Below are 18,925 nucleotides of genomic sequence, written 5' to 3' on the forward strand. Positions count from 1 at the left end.
ATAAGAAATGAACCCTACTGTGAACCATCACTCTAAAAAACTTAAAAACAAGTCGTCCAAAAGCAAACTTCAAACACCAAAAATAAAAAGTTGTTTCCTTCAGCCCAAACATTTAACTTTTGTTAATGTATATGCTCAGCTTCTACTCTTAACTCATTAGGTCGTACTCATACCACATGAATTTACTAGTTTAGGTACTACCATGTAAATGCACAAACCAACCCAACCCAACTCAACCCAAATAAGACAAAGTTTACTGTCACATCTAACTGACATCTGACTGGGATCACTAAATTACTAGACTGGAGAACTGCCTGAAACGTCATTAAGCATTGGTGTGTCCACTCTTCATATGAGTCATAACTATGGCAAACCACTTGGGTACTAGAAAACAGTGGGCTTGACTATAAGTTACCCAGAAAAAGGACTAATCAGTTTACTCAAGATATGGGCTTCCACAATATCCAAGATTCATATTTAGCAATTATCTTGGAAATGCAAGGTTCACCTACAGTCAGGTTACTGACTAAAGTTTTCTTACCAAATCGTTTCCACCGTGCCAGCATTTTTGGATGGTATACCAATTTAGGAATTCACTAACTAGCGTACGCAAATAGCAACCAAATTGACGAGATTTTGCCTCACAAGCTGCAGAACAGAAACAAAAACAATGCAATGTACTTGCACGTGACCACTATAATAAATGGGACAAGGACAGCTGCAGGAGTGGGTAGCAACAGCATTGATATTCTTAAACAAAAACAACAGTATAGTGTAATATTATAGTACCTCCTTTACCTTAAAAAGAAAATGAATTGATAGCTCAAAATCAACAGAAAACAAGGAGAAGAAATTTGTTGTGCCTTAACCAAAAGCATATCTTACTTATCAGCTACTAACTGCATATTATAGTCTTAACTAGCACTCTTATTTGACACCTTCACATAATACAGCCTCTACTGGCACAAGCTGAGCAGTTCTTGCAGCTAGTTTGATGTATGGTCACATGATTTTTTCCAAGTAGAACTGTATCTGCAGATAATGAGCTACGAACAAGAGTAACATCTAAAAGGTTATCTTATTCATCTCGGGGACCATATTCACAAGGAAGGCCTTCTGTACCACTTGACTCAACCAGTTTAGTCCTTAAACAAACTGAACTTGAAATCACAATGTAGCTCTTAGACTAATCCAATCGGCAAAGCTCGACTAGACTCATTCAGTCACGAACATGGCCTCCAATCTTTTTCCTCTGCAAGCATAAAAAATGTCACTTACTCTCTAACCAAAGGTTTCCAATTCCCAACCCTTAAGGACCCATTTTTTTCCTACACAACTAAAGCACTTAAATTCTGGAATCAAGTATTTTGGTTTTAAAAACAAAAGCAAGTTGTGATAGTTTCTGGAAACCAAAACATTGATTTCCTGAGACAATTGAAAAAAGCCAAGGATGTTTTCTCAAGAAAATAAATTGTGGCACTATTGCTTGTGAACAGAGGCAGATTAAGGATTCGAAGGTTGCGGTATCACTATTTTATGTATGCAATACGTAGCGTTAGTAACAAAGACAGAGTAGAGAGGTGGGTCGAGTCGATTAATTTTGGATTAACTCTATTAGGTCTTCTATTCGTACATAGACAAATAAGTTTTGTTTGGTTTAGCTTTTATTCACACCTGATTTAAATATTTCAATTCTAGTGTAGAAGAAAATTGCAAAAACCAAACTCATGAAAGAGTGCATCCAATTAGATAATTTGCTAAAAATATAGCTTAATTTCTATATATTCTTTGTTTTGGCTTAGATTATTTTACCTTCAAAATATTCTTGACTAACTTCATCAAAAAAATATTCTTGACTAAGCTCTTCCATCTTAATTATCAAGTTTTATGACAATTATTAGCAAAACAAAGAGCTTCATATTTTCAATCTATGAGAATCAACCCAACACGTCTAGTAAACAAACTGTTTTGATCTTTCAAAAGTTAAAAAAAATATTGTTCAAATTATGTATCATGTCGCGTCATCAAAAAGAGAACTCAAATTATATTCCAAGATATATCAATGTCGTGTCATCAAAAGGAAAAAAATTATGTGTTAAGTAAAATAATTCATATTTACTTGTCAAAAGAAGCCTCTTATGAAGTAACTTTAACTGTAGAAACAAAATATGGTTGGTATAAATAAATTGAAAAAGAAAATATGATGAAGTAGGAGAAAAATTGGAGAAGCTTTTTAAGCAGCAATAATGGAGAATTAAAAGAACAAGAAGAGGAAAGTGAGGTGAGGGACTAGGAGTAGGTGATAAAATCAGTTAATTACTTGAATGCCTGCACTGGGAATCGAATTCAGAACATAAAGAAATGAAGAGCCTCAAGTCCTTAACAGACTACATGAATCAGTGGCACCCGGAGCTGCTTATAATATTACAGGTTCCATTTACTATATTTATATAAGTTTTTTCACAAATATTCACAAACATATAAGAATACCTACAAGAAAAAGGTGGCAGAAGGGGAGCTCTTGAAGTATTTGGAACTTGCTTCTCTATTTAATCAACATGGTAATCTCAGATTGAACATGTAGAACTCGTGTAAATTTTGGACTGGAGCTTAGACAAACTCAAGGACAAGTTCATAGATGAGCTCGATATTAACTGGCCTCATGCATGCACTAGAACTGAATCGGCTTCGTAGAAATTTATTTACCCAAGCTTGAATTCAACTCCTGCCTCGCGTAACAAATACCCAAACTGAGTTTGTACCTCTAGAGCTCAGCTCATCTTGGCTCTATATTCAGCCCTAAATGTCTTACGATTTTACTTGACCAGAAGATGCAATAATTATAAGTTGCATCTATGAAATGAAATCATGGACTGCATGTAGTAATGATACAAAACAATAAAGAGAAAAATGAGGAGGAGATAAAAGTAACGATCACCCTCGTTAAATAAAATGACTAATCCATATATATTACTGCTTCTATGCTTTTGCATGCCATAAAGGTGCATATGTTAATTACAGGACTTATTCACGCATGCTACAAATATCCATGCGAGATATATTTTAACCAAAATGTATGCAATAATCAGACATATTTTACCATAATATACTCAGAATGTCAAGTCATGGATTTCTAGAAATGTCTTGTTTGCATACATTTACCAATGTATTTGCTACATGATTATTAGATTAAAAAATCATCTGGTTCTTCTTTTATCTAAAAGTACACTTCAAATGGTGTTCTGTGGTGTATACTTCCTAACAATAATTGAGTATATTAAAATACTGAAATATCAGTGACTAAGAGCTGTATACATCAGTTAACCCCCTTTCAAACCCAATTTGAAGGACATCTATCACCCATATCATGAGTGATACTACTCTAGTTATCTAGATGGGAAGTCAAGTTCTGTCTCATCCACACTAACCAAGCAAAAGTCATCCCCAAATGAGAGTAAGTTGCAACATTCTTCAAATCATTAATCTCCTCTTCCTCTCCCACCCGATTGTCGGGACTAACTATTCAAATCTTCTCTTTGTCTTTCTTATCCAGGAAGTTAGACTTCCAAAATGGCTGAACTAGGTCGACAACAAACTAGAAAAGTCTTAAAACAAAAGGGACTTAGCTTGTTACCTTTCCAAAAAAAAAAAGAGAGGGAGGATTTGATAAAATCCAACCAGAAGGATTTATTGGATTGGTTATTCGCTGACCTATTTCAAGAAGAGCCTTAAATATTAAGTACTATATTACGTGCGAGTGAGGTCTTTCCCCACAAATACTGGGATTTCAGACTTGAATTCTTTCTGGGCATCACCCGCCTTCAAGAATGTCCGTATATTTTTAAAAACAATTTAGAATTATAACATGATTCACCTACCCTGTACAGAGGATATTGACCGCCTTTCGGCTTTCTGTCGTCTTTGAGTGTAGTGTTGGCCCAGCAATGTTATAACTCAAGGCATTGGTTATGGGATGCTAAGAAATGTTTCAGAATTGAATGTGTGTATCATCATTTTACAAACAACACATAATAGAAGGGAGTAAAGATACTTTACTTCAAAGCTTGTACTAGACATTATACCAATTAAGATCAGCAAGTGTACCTTTTAAATCGAAACTGAACTGTGATCAACTTCTACCATCCACATCAAACCCAGCCCCCGTCCAACCAGGTGGTGCTGCACCTCTACTTTTAGGTATCATGCCAATTCCCTTCCCTCTTCCTTGGGCATTAATTTTCTTCTTCCCTCTTGCTTCACGTTGTTGGTTTTGTCCATTTTCTGCTGCAGCATTTCCAGTGTTTCCTTCTTTCAATGTAGTTTCAGATGATCCATTTAATGATTCTTGTGAACCTTGAACTGAGGGAACATCTCGATTCATACTGCTCGGTGCAGGTTCCACGGAATTCAGATCCTAAGAACATTTTGGGCCATCAGCTTTGGTTAGGAAGCATTATTAAGCTGAATAACACGAGAAGCATCATATCATCTCAGGGCCATTTTTAGTCTTGTAGCTCCTGTTAGAATATGAATAGGTTTATACAATCCTATTAGAATAGGAATAGGTTTATACAATCCTATAAGAATAGGAATAGGTTTATACAATCCTATTAGAATAGGAATAGGAATAGGAATAGAAATAGAAATAGGAATACTAAATAGTATCCTACTTGGTAAAGGATTGTATTCTAGGTTCTCAATGTAATAATGTAGACATAACAACAATTCAATAATATTCTTTACCTATATTTCTCACACAAAAACAAGATTATGGAAGGAGCAAAAAGAAGCACAAGGAACTCTGGTAGTCTTATCTTGAACGATAAAGGTTTCAATCAAACATTTGGGATTGTTTCAGCTTCTAGTTTTGGCTACAGCGTGGTAGTATGTTATCTGGCCTACATTGTGCTCATTCTCCCTCAACATTGTCATCCCTCTTGCAAGGGAGTGTTCAAGTGAAGGTTATTCACACTTCACATGCTTTAAGTATCAAAACGTAGGCTCACATCTTACAAACACAGGGATATTAGAGCTTTTTGATAAAATGGCTTAAAGCATTGACCAAATTGGGGCATTTAGGGGACTGTTTTTCTAGGCACAAGCTCATCCAATCTCATAGTCCATCCAATTTGGACAGCTTGGGAACTCTGTCCTTCAAGCCCAAATAAGTTGGACTTGGTTCAATCTTCAATGCTGCCAAATAGCTTTCTTCAGGTTTAAAAATAAATACTGCTCTCACAGAGTAACCACCTATGACAAGGTTCATCAAGAAACAAAGAAGTAGCAGAAGCTTTGACAAAAACCAAGAAGAATCAAATCATAATTCTCTACATTCAGTTGAAAAATACATCAGTTTTTATAAGCAATGAGAAAATCAAGTAAAAGAATTTGGCACCAGTCCAAAATTTACACGAGTTCTACATGTTCAATCTGAGATTACCATATTGATTAAATAGAGAAGCAAGTTCCAAAAGCTTCAAGAACTCCCCTCTACCACCTTTTTCTTGTAGGCATTCCTCATTGAATCAGCACGTTGGCTGCCACATATGCTAATTCTTGTTGCTTGTTACTGGACTCTAAATTAGTCGAAGACTTTGAGTTACTAAGAGGATCATAGAGGGCCAAGAACATCATCAGCTCCTCAATTCACACACATCCAAAAGGAGATAAAATACAACAGCGTAAAAGGTGACATCATACTGCTAACATATCTAGTAGCCATCTAGAAAATAAGTAGAAGACATACAGAGCTAGTGAACTCCTCATAAAGATTCCCAAAAAGTATTTCTTACCAAGGCAGAGGATGTGGATGCTTTGCTCGGATTTAAAGCTTCCAGCTTCCTTTTCAGTTCCTCCAATCTAGCTAGCTGACTGTTACTACTTTCACGAACCTATAAAAGATAATGACGCTTGAAAAGATTCACACAATCTAACACTGTAAATGAAAACAAGAAATATACAAAAGCAAAATACCAGATTATTCAAGTCCTCACAAAGCTTTTGCTTGAAATCCTCCTCATCCTTGACAGCTTTTAATGCTGCTTCCCATGCCTAGAGATAAAGTCAGATAAGTAGAAGCAAATCACATACCAAATTTAGAAGTCCGTTACAATTTCCTTTAAGTAACAGATCTAATGCTCTTCTTCCATCTCTCCCTTTAGTGTTTTTCCCTTTTTATGTGTAGTTATGTTTTTTCCTTCTTTTCTTTTTTTCTTTTTGATTGGTGAAATCACATTCAGGAGAAAGGCTGCTACTATGGAAGCAAAATCATTGCAAGAGATGAAAACAAGCAAATACTCGTTAGACTCACTGTAAGCTGAAATGTAGGAAACTGAGAGGAGGATAACACCTTCTCTAGGTCATCAATAAGACAGGAAAGTACAGGATATAAAGTAGCCTCAGAACAGACTTCACTCGACACTCATTATCCTATATCTGATCTTCTTGGGAATGAATAACTAGTTATTTATAGAGGATACTATCATCTATTGCTCACAGACAGATTTGCAGCCTGGTTTTTTCATCCACCCATGAAGTTCAAGGAAGGAACCAAGATTTGAGAAGGAACAAAAAGGAAACAACATAATATAGCGGTTGCCTCCTGACCTTGTTGGCAGACCGTAGCTTTCTATGAACGAATAGGCAAAACAAATTACGCCAAACCAACAAAAAGTGGCATTTTATCTGAATGTTATTCCAAAATAATTTGGTAGTTGGTTAGGTAGTCACTGGAGGCTCTACAAAGCGCGTTATCTTGAGGAGATAGGGAATGATGAGATAAAGGGAGGGATGTTGCGAGTGCTAAGTACGTGTTCACCCTCAAACTGGAAGTCGGGACAAAGCTGTAAAATACCCAGTCATCATCATGGCATTTAATTAGAATTTTAGATATGGAATTTTATTATTATAATATTTCAATGAGTTCTAAGATGAAATCAAATGGAGTACCATGGTCAATGAGGATTCGAATAGCCGACCCCAACTTGCTTGGGATCGGTCACCAAATAGACAGTGTCGGTGAGAGGTTCTTCCAAGATGTGCAACAAACATCACGAAAGACATCAGATGGATGGTATCACATTTTTTTCTTTAATGAGTAAATATTTTGCAAACACAAGCTCATTCCCATGAGGTTGGCATCAAGTACATGCAAATTGCAAAATAGTACATCAATACTATATATGGTGGAGGGCATGTGGGCTGTGGCATGTGCTATCAACAAATTTTATAGTAAGAATTTCACTAGCAAAAAATGCATCCAGAAGATGTAAAGGATTACAGAAGCAAGCTCCTATCAAAAACAGAAGGAGTTGATGGAATATCAAAAGTTCAACTACGTCATCTACAGCTTAGAGATCACACCAAAAGAAAAGAAGATCCATCTGGCCTTTAGAGAGAGAACAGGTATGATGACTCCAGAAAATGCATATCTACTATTGGTAAGATTATGCTGACCTCTTCAGAAGCAAAGATCTTGCATGAAGGTCAAACCATTCGTATGAGAGTCAAACCATTCAGTTTCATGGTCTCAATTGGAACATTAATTCCATTTGACAAAAAATGTACACATTTACAAACCAAATTTAAGTCACTAAGTAACAAGTTTTCATAATTAAGAATATGTAAAGAGATGCATTAGAAAATCGTAGTCAACAAAAGCTGTTTGCTTCCACGATTAGTTTATATTTCAAATCTCAGGTGCCTTGAAAATTTAACAAAAGATTTAAAAGCCATTATCAGAGACCGATGTTTCTTTCACCTTCTCATTTCTGCATTCACCGTTCAAAAACAGCTTGTTGAACAACTAAAAATCTTCCACTGTTGCATTGTTTACATCTAAGGCAATATATAGAAGTGACTAATAAACTTCAACAGACCTTCTCCTTTAGCACTCAAGCCACCAAGCAGATATTTCAAATTATGTACTATGTTTTAAAGCCCAACATCCTGCCTGATTGGTGAAATCTTTATATTAAAGAAATTATTTTTTTTTTGAAGAAATCAGCCCAGTTCTTAGTCAAAGGCATTCTGCGCCTCTAATTGGAAATATATTAAGAAACTTTAGTTAGTATAGTATTTTAGCCTATTTTAGAAGTTGCCGTTTCATTAAGCATTGTCAGAATGTGGAAGGAAGCACAACAATTAGAAGTGTGAGGTTTAGCAGGTTTATTGAGGAAAAGAGAGAAACTGGAGATAATTAGCAAGTGAAAGCACTATCTTGCTACTTCCCTGACTTTTAGGAAAAGGAATAGAAGAATCCAGCACTAATAAAGCTTTTAGAAACCAAAAGTCACTTTTGATTAAAATGCAAGCTTGAAAAGGGAAGGACTAAAATACAAGTAATTTAAACATGCCAAGGCACCATTTTTTTGCTTCTTCCCAGACTTCTCATGGGAAAGAACATGAAATCTCCACATAACTAATGCTTTTCAAAATCAAAAAGCACTTTTGATACAAATCCAACTTCACACGTTTGGAAAAGTGTCAAATATCAGCTCATCTTTAAATGACTTCTTCTCAAATGGAGTTTCGGGAAGAGTAGTAATTTGTGTTTGGCTAAAGCTTTTAAGAAACACTTTTTTATTATTAGAGAAACAGGTTGGTGTTTTGTTAATATATCTTAAAAGTTCTTTTGAGTGTTAAATATGAAAAACAGAAAACAGAGGTAAGGATTCAATCAGTATTACTTTTAAATAGATAAATGATTGTAAAACCAAAAAGAATAGAAAGGGGAGACAAACCTTTTGTGCTTGTTCTTCCTTCTGCTTAGCAATACGGATTTTTTCTGTTGACATTTCTATTTTCTTTCTCATGTGTTCAAGTGCTGAAGGTTACAGGAAAGCTCATAAATCAGCTGTGCAATTATAAGATACTTACGCATAAATAAGTAGCATAGACAAGGCACAGACCTGCTCTCTTAGGCCCAGCTGTAAGTTTCATCTCCATTGACAGGTTTGCCAGTTCCTTCTCAACATCACGAATCTTGGAGTAATTTTCATCTATATATCTGACAGGATATACCAGAGGAGAAAAATCATTATGCATAGAAAACCTAGGGTGCATATCTGATGTGAAAAGAACTTTAATGCTGGTGATAACATGATTACAAGCAAATATACACTACCATGACTTCCACAGTATCTCAGGTCCCTATTACATTCTGCTCTAAATCAATTACCACCGACAATGTATACACTGGATATATGGAACTAAGATCATGGACAAAAACATGCAAAACATTCAGAATCTGTAAAACAAGGATTTCCTGGGATGCAAGAGATTTCCTGAGATCATGGACTAAAAACATGCAAAACATTCAGAATCTGTAAAACAAGGATTTCCTGAGATCATGGACTAAAAACATGCAAAACATTCAGAATCTGTAAAACAAGGATTTCCTGGGATGCAAGAGACTTCCTGTGCACGGAAACAATAATTTCCAAGATCTCTTCATCCCATGATGTTCTTATTTGGGAGAATGAAGGAAAAGCTCTTTCATAGATTCCATTTTGTTGAAATTATATGCAATTGAATTTTAGTAATTCTTTTCTTAATGCTCCTTCATTAAAATTCTCTTTGAGAAAGAAGGTTTTTGGATCATGTTTGTGCATAAGTTTATTAGCCATAGATGAGCTTTACATACTAGCCTGGTCCAATATAATTTGTCAGTGTGTTTTCCTTTTCATGTTTACCACCATAATCACCTTCAGAATCTACATTTAACAGATGTTTTAGTCGTGAATTTATCCACTTATTCGCTTTCCCAATCAATGTAGGAAAACTGTCAAATCCATCAGAGTAAAATTCAAGTTCAGAATCTTTTACTATCCAGCTATGCGTTGGATTACAGAATGTTCCACTGAATTTCTTTCATAATCATTTGTGTTCCTCCAATTCAACCGTCTGATATTGGTTACTTCAGATTTGTAAACTAACAATCCTTGGTAAACTTTTGACATTGAAACAGCAGTAACTCATTCTGACGGAGATAACTGAGTAACATTGAAAGGCATTTACTAGTGAAATGGCACAAGGAACAAGCAATGCAATAGTATTGAAGTTGAACATGAGATCCATAAGAGTAGAAAGTAAGTAGTCAACTCACTTTCTTAATTGAAGCTGCTCTGCCTCAATTATCTGGAAACAACATTGCAACAATCAACAAGTGTATACTGTAACTTATAGTATATTGAAAGCACATATTATTAAAGTGTATAAATTAGAGACGGACCTTCTCGGTGTAAGCAATGACCGGTGATTCTCTAGCAATACCATCGGACCCAATCTCCGGTAGCAGCACAGGTTTGGCTGTCGCATTCCGATCTGAACTGGCGTCGGTAGCCATTGAAACAACACTCTGATTGCTTAAAAGAGGGGATATGGGCAGTTGAAGTTGTCGAGAGGTATTCACGTAGAGGGAATCCTAATTCCGAAAGAAAGTGTTTTGGAGTAAGCGTTTCGCTGAATTTGGGGACTAGTTAGTGGGTATTGCTGCTTCATATGGCAATTAGCAGCAAACGTCTGCACGTCGTTGGCACTGGGCAAATGTCTGTAGTTTGTAAATTGGTCATAAAACGGGATTTCTCAAATTTTATGACTTTTTGGCTGACCATTTTTATTTTTTTTAATCACAACGGAACCGCACCGCATTTTTGGGTGCCCAAAGGTAAACATCACTATAGCTCATAAACCACATAAGAGAGTTAACCCGCCCAAGACAAGCTCCACATAAGAGGGTGTTTAAACTTGCCTTTGGTGATATTCGGTGGGTAACAATTTTTTGCACAAATACTGTGTACTAATCTGATAAAGTTACAAAAAGAAAAAACCTCACAAATCATGGAAAAGATCAACAATTTGAGACTAGTATTATTCTGAGTTGTACATCAAACCACATAATATTTTTGTTCTGCTGATTCTAATTAAGACAGATGCCACCATTAGTTCTCACAACTCAATGAAGCTGCCCTCTCATGAAGTCAGCTTATAATACAGACACATTAAAGGAAACAAAACAAAATGGCTCTTGAAAAGAAAACAAATTAAACAAACAAAAGCTGGATAGTCGTTAAATGCATGTACACTTTTGTTTTTCTCTCTACACGCAGTAAATCTCAATTACCAATATTAACCTTCTCTATCTTGGCTTCTGATGGATCCGTAACAAGGATCAGATATGTACCAGAGACATAACAGCTTGTATTTTGACTAGCAAAAAAGGCTTTACAGCATTTCCCAGCATGACTGACAGAAGACGCGCTAAGCTATTTTTTCTTGCATCTCCTAAATGTCTCTTTGGCTGCAACTTTTTTCCAAAGAGAGGAACTAACCAGCAGATGCCAGAGACGAAAACAAAATAAATCGACCATTGTGAAAATAAATCTAGAATAATGCAGATACAGCATGAAGAGAACAAAGCTTGTTCTGCCTTCTCATGCAGTGACCTCGGCAAGAGTTCGTTGAACTGCATCTTGTGTAGGAAGGGATGGGATTCCACCTCTTCCTGTTACTGTCAGGGCAGCACAAACATTAGCAAAAAAGATAGCCTCCCTTAACCGCTTCTCATCCTGCCAAGAATATAAAAAAGGATTTCTAGAGTTAGGAACTAGATGTTCAATCACTGAAATGGACTAAAATGCAAGTGAAGCAATCAATCTATCTCCCGGTATTCCACGTCCTAGGACATACTCATGGAAATGCTGACATGATGAGATCTAAAAATGGAAATAAATAACGAGAAAAAGTGACCGGTATAAGGAAATGTTAGAATCTTTCACAATGTTCCCATTTACACGGGTGAAAGCAAGACAATCTTCAGAAAGACCAATTAAAACCTGTTAAAGCAAAAGCAATCTTTACTTGCTGGGTGTACCATCAAAAACTATGAGCGGACAAATCACCCATCAATCAAATTACTATACAGCCGTGAAAGCAGTGATTTTGCCCCCTCAGCCAGAGGGCACAGTTCAAATTGCAACAGTCGGTATATGAAGCAAGCAAGCAGCTACTTGAAACTATCAAAATTCTGGGGTTCTCCCTATTTAGGAACTTGTAAATAGACTTTAGAATTAGGGGAATAAAAGAAAAAAATAATGCGCAATTGGTTGAAGATTTCACAACGGGTCTCAGAAAGAACAGAATTATTTATATTTTACCTATCTTAACACTGCCAAATGGTAGACCAGGGTTAACATGGGAAGAAAGTATGACAAGAGAAAAAAAAATTGATTCTGCATGAATAATGTGAAAACTACTATTGCCTTTTTTGCTCATATCAAAATTCATGCACCTGATAAAGACTAGAATCAGAAGCTAGACACTTGAGAACTCCACCGGTAAATGCATCACCAGCACCAGTTGTATCAACAGCTTTTACCTTAATCGAATTTACTCTTCCCTTGAATTTCTGCATCAATTGAGTCAGAACCCATTGGCAAATTAAAGCTACTAAGTCAACAAAATCTCAGTAGTTCATGCATTTAACTTCAAAAGTAGTACTCTAACATATAAGTACAAAAATGTACTGTATACATAACATAAAATTCTATTTGGTCAAAATTTAATGCCTGGGAGGCTGAGACATTTTCATCTTCAGAGTAAATAAAGATGTTAGTCATATGTAGTAAAATTTTCAGCTTTAAGCATTATAAGTTCATTTTCATACGAAATTAAAGAAAATATGTGGATAAAATAGGATAAGAATACCTTGGTGTAATATCTGCAACCAGCTGAACCTTCAGTTACAAGCAAAAGCTTCAGATTAGGATGGAAAAGCCTCTTCAACACCACCTCGTCATCATTTGGATCATCGGCTCCAGTCAAGAATGAAATTTCATCCTCACTTATCTGCATGTAGAAATACAGATTTTATTGTCAAGGAGAACTTAGCAGGTGAAGCACTTATTATTTGTGAAAAAATAATACCTTAATAATATCTGCTAGGTTCCATACACTCATTATTCCACTTCGAGCAGCATCTTCTGAAGGCCATAAAGGCAATCTCAGGTTCGGATCATACGACAGTATGCTACCTGATCTTTTGGCAATGTCCATTGCAGCAAGGTGTGTTGACCTACAAGGTTCGTCGATCAAACTTATCGAACCATAATGGAAGATGGTGGCCTGGACATGATTAATATGCCTTTAGTAAAATTTTGCTTTGAAGCTAAATGGAAAACACTTCTATGCATTGAAGTAATAAGGAGGAAGCTACACCTTTTTAATAAGATCTACATCGAGTTCTGACTCCCGAAGAAGCATATCAGCACTAGGATTACGGAAAAACACGAACTCCCGCTCACCTTCAGCTGTGAGTGTAATGAAGGCCAGTGCAGTCCTTGCATCATGGTCAAACCGCATGCCGGAATTGTCAACATTGTTTTGCTTCAAAATGTCAGCCAACATACGGCCGAACTCATCGTCACCAACCTAATTAAAGATGCACAAATCTTAAAGCTATCTATAGGCCACATTTAAAAGTCATCGTCAATTAAGGCTTAGCACAAAGGTTTCAAATAAGAATAATGCAATCAGTACAGAAGAAAGGAAAAAAAGGTTCAGTCCATAAGATGAACAAGCAAAAAAAGTAGTATATAACATGACTAAGCAGATTCAGTGCAGGGCCTTGTATTGATTGATGAATAACATAAACAGAAACTCAACACATATAGATAGTAATGCAAGCAGTGTCCCAACTTCTTCCCGTGAGAGCTAGTTGGATAGCAATATGTACGTAAAGCATGATGATACCAATATACTGCACAATCAGTTTCCCATATCTATATGACTGAGCAGACTGTACACTAGCCTAACCAATAGTATGAAAGATCATTTACACATTTATCCACTCACAGAAGGCAGCAGTAGGATTTAATCATTTTCTAAGAAAGAATGGTAAGAATTCTTAACATTCTCAAAAATAGAAAACAGTGATTTGAATTTGTTCTTTTATGAATATTTTGTTCTTTACATAACACGAAAGAAAAAAAGAACTTAGCATAGCGATTTGCATAAAATACTGACATGTAATCTGTTTTCAGTTTTCTATTTCAGAGTGAGCAAAACCTAAATTTTTACGAGTGATCACTGAAATTCAACAATTGAAAGACAATTACTGATTTGAACTATAATTAAGTATCCATAAGACACAACTACATGAAGAGGAAACAATGCTCTCATGCTATACATTACACAGTACAATTGCACTGCATGGTTCTTGTACTTATTTAATCACCAGGAAATCAAAGAATTCTCGCACTGTATACACTAAGCAAAAAAGCACACGGACAACTTCAACAATTCAAAGTAGGTACCCCTCTGTTATGAGAAATTTGTATTCCAATATCACTGGTGTGCTTATAGAACATTATAAAAGCTAGAGCAAACATTATCACCCTCCCCAACAAAAGAAAGAAAAGGAGCATCTTCGTCCAAACAAGATCCCATTACTGCATTTAATGAGTAGAACAGTATGAAAACAAATTATACCTTTCCAATAAAAGCAGATGAACCCCCTAACTTTGAGATGCACACAGCAACATTAGCAGGTGCACCACCGGGAGCTTTTTCGAAGGCAGGAGCTTCTGCAAGTGAAACTCCGGCAACAGTTGGGATGAAGTCAATGAGCATCTCTCCAAAACAAACAACTAAATGAGACTTCTTTGACACCGCACCATTTCTATTCAAAGAAAGGTCTTTTAAATTGCCTGCAAACATCCAAATTCTGCTGTCAACGGAGCACACAGCCAAATGATCAAGTTCTCTTGAAACAAATCAAATCAGGATAGCTTCTAAATTGAAAGCATCAAAAGTTTTATTTTTAAATAAAATACAGCCTCACCAGCTAACAAATATAATCACTAATTTCATTCAAGAAAACGAAGGCAGGTAGCAGCTTTCACTTTGGGCGTGCATTAACCAAACTGTAGCTAATAAATCCTTGTTTTCATAAACTATAACAAGTAGTTCAGAATTAGATCAACCAGAAAAAAAAACATTTTTCTTTCTTTTTAGCAGAAAGTGTCCAATCTTGTGAATATCTGAAGTCATTCCAAGATACACAATAAAACTTAAAAACAGAACACAACCGCAAAAGAAAATCTACTACTCAATATGACCCATTTGGCCAATTTTCATTGTCAACTACATGAAGTATGATGTACCTATCATCAATGATTGAACAACAAAGATCGAATATCTAAACAAGATTCAAGATAGTAACAAAGAAGCTACTAAAAACCCAAAATTTTGAAACAACAAAGAAAAGCCAAATCATGCATTCATCATTTGTAAATATATGTTGAAGAGATAGAAGATGCAGAACCTGAAATGGATTCGTCAGCCATATTGTGAGCAGTGTTAAAAATGGGGTCTTTGGAAATATCAACAAGAACTCAGAGAGAGAAAAAGAGAGGCGTTAATAGCGAAAGAAAGGGGAAATATAGGGGAATCTTGAAAGAGAGCCGACTGGGAAGAGGGGCTTTTGAAGTTGACAAGAAAGAAAGAAAAATCAACAAATTGCTAAATCCTCCTCTTTTTAGCCACCCTGTTTACTACTTTTGGTGTACCTTGCTGACACCGACACGGCATGATATGTACCTGAATTTTCTTATGCAATGAGGGTCAATATTATCAAAATTCTGCTTCTCAAAATCGCATTACTTTACTTCTATAAAGAGAGATTGGTTAGGAAGACATGAGGAGTGTTGATTTATTTTTTTGGTTTGCCCCTGAGTCATTGAAGTTTGACTAATTCGAAATTGTAGGCTCCATTTAAGAGAAAGAATTTTTTTATATCTAAACACAAATTTGAAATCTGTATTAAATAAGCAACAATTTCATCTACTATACTATATTTAAGATCTATAATTAAAAAAAGATCAGTCTCATCCATCGTATTACATCTTTTGCCTACTTTGCATAATGGATAGTTAACGCACATAAATTTTGTTAAATAGCATTTATTATTAATTTTTTTAGCAATGAATCATCACAAAGTTATTATCTTCAAACAATTTAGCAATGTATGTAACTAATTTAAGTTACTTTAATTTATTTGTTTTTTTTTTAAAATGAGGTAGGAAAAATAGAGAGGATTAAAAATTGAAAAATTAATTTTTTATCAATTAGGTAAATGCTCGTATAGCGAACATGATTCAAAATTTTCCGATCTTCGATCCAATAATAACAGACAATAACTTTCATTCTTTTTATTATCACTGGAAAAATATAGAGAGAAGTATTTAAAAATATCTCTAAACTTAGTGCAGATAATTAATTTATTTTCAAACTATTGATAGGTTTAAAAATTATTATCACTGTAAAATAACAAAAATAAAATAAAAATGGTCAAATTAAATATAGTAGATAACTATAAGCAAATGAGAGATAGTACTACACGAAAATAAACGGGGCGGTGGAGACGAGCGGCACAGCTACTTTTGTTTCATATTCTATTTATTTATTATTTTTTTTTAAAAAGACAATACATAAATTTATGTTAGCATTCACAGTGCAGGGTTGAATGCGCCAAATTAAATTAAACTATGCAGCAGTTACGTAGAGTTTTACGTTAGGAACCAAACACGTATAATACTATTAATTAAACGTAATAAATCAACTTAGCAATTTAAAATGTTATGCTACAATTCAAAAGTCATAAGTATTAGCTTTTCGGATATTTCACCCGGATATTAATTATTTGTCCTAATGCAGCCAAAAATGACCCAGAAATGTTTTCTCCAAAATATTTTTTTTGAAAATATAATTTTTGAAGATTTAATTACCTTAACATTACTAAAAAAAATTGTTCATAAAATTTCTTTTTGCCAGTATAAAACTGAAGGGGGTTCATCAGAAATAGCCCTTAATAAGGTCTGTGTTATTGTGTATAGTTCAGGGGTGATAATTGGGTAGATTGGATTAAATTTGGGCGGATTATAATGGGTTAAGATAATAATCAGGTCAAGATTCAAACCAATTCAAAATTTGCTTGGGTCAGAATGGTTTAGGTAATGGGTTATATAACGGGTCAAGACTCAACCCAACCTAATTTTTGCTAAGCCTAATTGTCCTATTTGTTCTTTTAAAGTATTTTAGTACCTAATAAAATTATATATATATATATATATATATATATATATATATATATATATACATAACATATCAAATTAATTAAAAATATTTTGATAAGATTTGTCATGAGCTAATTCGGGTTACATATCAACCCAATTTTCAATGGATTGAAATAAATTGAGATAATAAATGGATGGGTCAATAACCAACCCAAACTTAACTGGATTGAACGGATTAGACAAGATGAGTTTGATTTTGCCACCCTTAATATAGTCTACCTGACTCTATTTTGTGAAAATATACTATATATAACTTAGGGAAGTGAACTAGTCAGCTTCCATTATAAAATAACTACTAATATAACTTTAGATTCCCTGTTTTAATTAATTAACACTCGACAATTATTGATAGCTTCATATATTAATATTAACAGGTATATTTTTAAAATATATATTTCTCCATAGGCAAAAACGAAAAATTTTATGGTGGAAGAGGCACAAGTATGACTTGATCTGTGAGGTATTATTTTTGAATTAAAAAGTATATAGGTCCCACCTTTCCTCTTCAATATTGTTGTTTCTCTCTCCTATATGTCTTAAATTATGAATAAAAAATTATGTGGGTCCTATTCGTTTTATTTTATATTATTATTCTTTTTCCCATACATTTTACTCCACATTCGTTCACTTGTCCATTTCTTTTCTTTGCCCCTTTTTTTTTATAAAAAAATCTTTTTATTCTTCTTTCCTCTAATATTTCGGATCAATTTTAAGTTATGAATTTTATTTATTTAATTTTTTTATATCATTCGTATATTAATTTTTTTCATATTTGATAATTAACAAATATATTATTTTTAATTTTTTTTAAATTACATAAAAATATGAAAATAAAAAATGGTGGAGAAAATTACAAAATGAAGAATAAAACCTTCATCTACGAAATAAAAGTCTAGATAGTCAATTAACTAAACTATTAATATCCCTCATTTGGTACATGTATTTAAGCATGATTGATTAATTTTTCACTTATCAAATTGAATTATTTCATCAATTTTTATATTAATAAACCATACCAAATTAATGAACTTACGTTTTTTGATTTTCTTATTTTTTTTAATCTTGATTTGAAACATTTTACAATAAAATGAATTTTATTTTTATGAAATATAATGTAATATCATACTATTTTGTATCATTATTTATTTATTTAATATAACTCATTGTAAACCGTTATATAAAAAACTATCAACCATAATGCCACAAAAATGGGAAATATATTATATATACAAAATATTGTTTTCCTTTTTTATGCGTTAAAATGATAGTGTTTATATAATTATTTATAATAAATTGAAGTAGATATAATTGTATGAAATAGTGTGACATTTGCGTCATATTTCATAAAAAATAATTTAATTTCAGTGTAACATGTTTCAAATGGAAGTTAAAAAAACTGAGAAAATTGAAAAACTTGATTTTATTGATTCGTTGTGGTTTGACAGTGAAAAAAAAACTAACCAATCAAATGTATATATACATATCAAATAAAAGATTTTTTAGCTTAATTGATTAACTATCTAGACATTTATTTCATAGATGAAAATTCTAATTTTTATTTTGCAATTTCCCCCCATATTTTTTTCTTGTATTCTCAAATATTTTTTTTAAAAAAATAATCAACATGATATTTATCAGATGGAGAACATATATAAATATAAAATGATATAAGAAAATTGGACAAATAAAATTAACCATTGAAAAAATTGATTAAAAAATTAGACAAAGAATTAGAAAAATAAAAAATAAAAAATAAAAAGGTGAAAAGAAAGAAATGACAAAAAGGAGGGGTG

General features: G+C 33.9%; 2 protein-coding genes across 2 annotated transcripts; both read right to left on the reverse strand.

Moving 5' to 3' along the window:
• Window positions 1–740: 740 nt before the first annotated feature.
• LOC125861020 (uncharacterized) lies at window positions 741–10,549 on the reverse strand. The gene is made up of 8 exons (XM_049541106.1): window positions 10,232–10,549; window positions 10,106–10,137; window positions 8,910–9,007; window positions 8,742–8,824; window positions 5,974–6,051; window positions 5,793–5,891; window positions 4,105–4,414; window positions 741–1,252 (listed from the first exon to the last, which is right to left on the reverse strand). Exons 1-7 carry the CDS (start codon window positions 10,343–10,345, stop codon window positions 4,130–4,132), a joined length of 789 nt encoding a protein of 262 aa, XP_049397063.1. The 5' UTR covers window positions 10,346–10,549; the 3' UTR covers window positions 741–1,252; window positions 4,105–4,129.
• A 736-nt stretch (window positions 10,550–11,285) lies between these two features.
• LOC125861014 (probable fructokinase-7) lies at window positions 11,286–15,704 on the reverse strand. The gene is made up of 7 exons (XM_049541100.1): window positions 15,323–15,704; window positions 14,488–14,705; window positions 13,216–13,428; window positions 12,925–13,122; window positions 12,706–12,846; window positions 12,290–12,406; window positions 11,286–11,567 (listed from the first exon to the last, which is right to left on the reverse strand). The coding sequence occupies exons 1-7, from the start codon at window positions 15,342–15,344 to the stop codon at window positions 11,433–11,435; spliced, it is 1,044 nt and encodes a 347-aa protein (XP_049397057.1). The 5' UTR covers window positions 15,345–15,704; the 3' UTR covers window positions 11,286–11,432.
• Window positions 15,705–18,925: the final 3,221 nt, after the last annotated feature.

The sequence above is a fragment of the Solanum stenotomum genome, chromosome 3 (assembly GCF_019186545.1).
Source record: "Solanum stenotomum isolate F172 chromosome 3, ASM1918654v1, whole genome shotgun sequence".
NCBI classification, from domain to species: domain Eukaryota; kingdom Viridiplantae; phylum Streptophyta; class Magnoliopsida; order Solanales; family Solanaceae; genus Solanum; species Solanum stenotomum.